This window comes from Silene latifolia, chromosome 7 (assembly GCF_048544455.1).
Source record: "Silene latifolia isolate original U9 population chromosome 7, ASM4854445v1, whole genome shotgun sequence".
Lineage (NCBI taxonomy): Eukaryota > Viridiplantae > Streptophyta > Magnoliopsida > Caryophyllales > Caryophyllaceae > Silene > Silene latifolia.
The window spans coordinates 82,667,094-82,669,104 of NC_133532.1; the positions used below are offsets into that span (position 1 = coordinate 82,667,094).

A 2,011-nucleotide genomic window follows, 5' to 3' on the forward strand; every position below is an offset into this window, starting at 1 on the left:
GGCCAATTACACATGAAGAGATAAAACAGGTTATGTTCAATATACCCAATGATAAAGCTCCTGGGCCTGATGGTTATTCTAGCAAATTTTTCAAGGATACTTGGGAGACTGTAGGGGAGGACATAAGCAATGCAATCCTTGATTTTTTTGACTCTGTTCAATTGCTTAAGCAGGTTAACAATACATTAATTACTCTGATACCAAAAGTGGAAAGACCCTCTTCAGTTTTGCAATACAGACCAATTGCCTGTTGCAATGTTGTCTATAAATGCATTTCTAAAATCTTATGCAACAGGTTTGCAATAGTATTACCTGATCTGATTTCACATAATCAAGGGCAGTTTATACAAGGAAGGAGCATAATGGAAAATATCTTGATTTGCCAAGACATCATTAGACTTTATGAGAAGGGAGCTGTTTCACCAAGGTGTCTTTTCAAAATGGATCTTCAAAAAGCCTATGACACGATAGAATGGGATTTTTTAAATCAAGTGCTTCTAGCCCTCAAATTCCCTGCCCAATTCAGAAAGTGGATAATGGAGTGTGTTACAGCTCCTAGCTATTCTTTAAACTTAAATGAGAATATGTTTGGTTTTTTCAAAGGAGAGAGGGCATTAAGCTAAGGGGACTTCTTGTCCCCTTTATTACTCACAATTTGTATGGAGTATCTTACAAGATTACTTGCCTATACTACTGATAATAAGGATTTCAGGTTCCATGCTCTCTACAAATCTATGAGATTGACACACCTAATGTTTGCAGATGATCTTCTTCTGTTCTGTAAGGGAGATGCTCATTCAATGATGACCATTATGAGAACTTTCTCCATGTTTTCCAATACTTTAGGTCTCAACATGAGCAAAGGTAAATCTAATGCGTATTTTAACGGGGTCAATAATGTTCTCAGACAAGATATTCTTCAAGTGTCTGGTATAGTTGAAGGTAGGCTGCCTTTCAGATACTTAGGGATACCTATTAAGATCACTAGATTGACTACTAATGATTGTAGGCCTTTAATAGACAAAGTGGTCAGCAAAACAAGAAGCCTGGGGTGCAAGGAAACTATCTTATGCTGGAAGGTTAGTGTTGGTTAGAGCGGTTCTCAAGACTCTCCATAATTACTGGGCTCAAATGTTCATCTTGCCTACTGGTGTCATCGTTCGAATTGAAGCCATATGTAGGAATTTTTTGTGGGATGAAGGGACTGACTATATGAAATGTCCTCTAGTTTCTTGGGACAAAGCTTGTAAACCCAAGAATGAGGGAGGGGGGGGGGGGGGGTCTAGGGTTGAAGAATGATCTGATATGGAATAAGGCGGCTATTGAGAAATTGGTGTGGTGGATTGCATCAAAGTATGATATCCTTTTGGTCAAATGGGTAAATCATACATATATAAAAGAGGCAGATTGGCAGGGTTACTCTCCTATTAATAACTCTAGTTGGTACTGGAGAAAAATTTGTCAAATCAAGACCTTATTACATGACTCATATCAGCAGAAAATATGGAAAACAGTCAGGGCTATACAATAACAAAGGGTTACGAACATCTCAGAGATAAAGGGGAGAAAATCAAATGGCATACTCTGATAGGGACCAATTGGACTATCCCTAAACACGGGCTTATAGCGTGGATCTACCAACATGGTAATATGAATAATAATGATAAACTGTTCAAATTGGGCATAAGCGAGGTGGATACCTGTTGCATATGTCGGGGTTGTTGGGAAATGTGTCATCAACAATAGTGCGATCACATGATTTAAATATCATTATTAAATCTCATATAAAGAATACGTAAGGGATGATTCAATTATATAGTCGACTGATCAACATTAATCGGTAACGATTGGCTTGCTAGAGTTTGACGTTACTGTCGTGGGACGGTGGTGGTCAGTTGATCCCTTAAGGTCACACCTAAAGGATGATGCCCTTATCCGTAAAGTTGATTAATTGTATGACGATACAAGTTAATCAATTCCTTAAAATTGAACAATTCAATTTGTGAGAGAG

The 2,011-nt window shown here is 38.0% G+C and overlaps 1 protein-coding gene across 1 annotated transcript; it reads left to right on the forward strand.

The window, feature by feature from the left end:
• The first annotated feature begins 659 nt into the window (after window positions 1-659).
• On the forward strand, window positions 660-1,094 carry LOC141590297 (uncharacterized). Its single transcript, XM_074410897.1, has one exon. The coding sequence runs from the start codon at window positions 660-662 to the stop codon at window positions 1,092-1,094; it is 435 nt and encodes a 144-aa protein (XP_074266998.1).
• The last annotated feature ends 917 nt before the right edge of the window (window positions 1,095-2,011 follow it).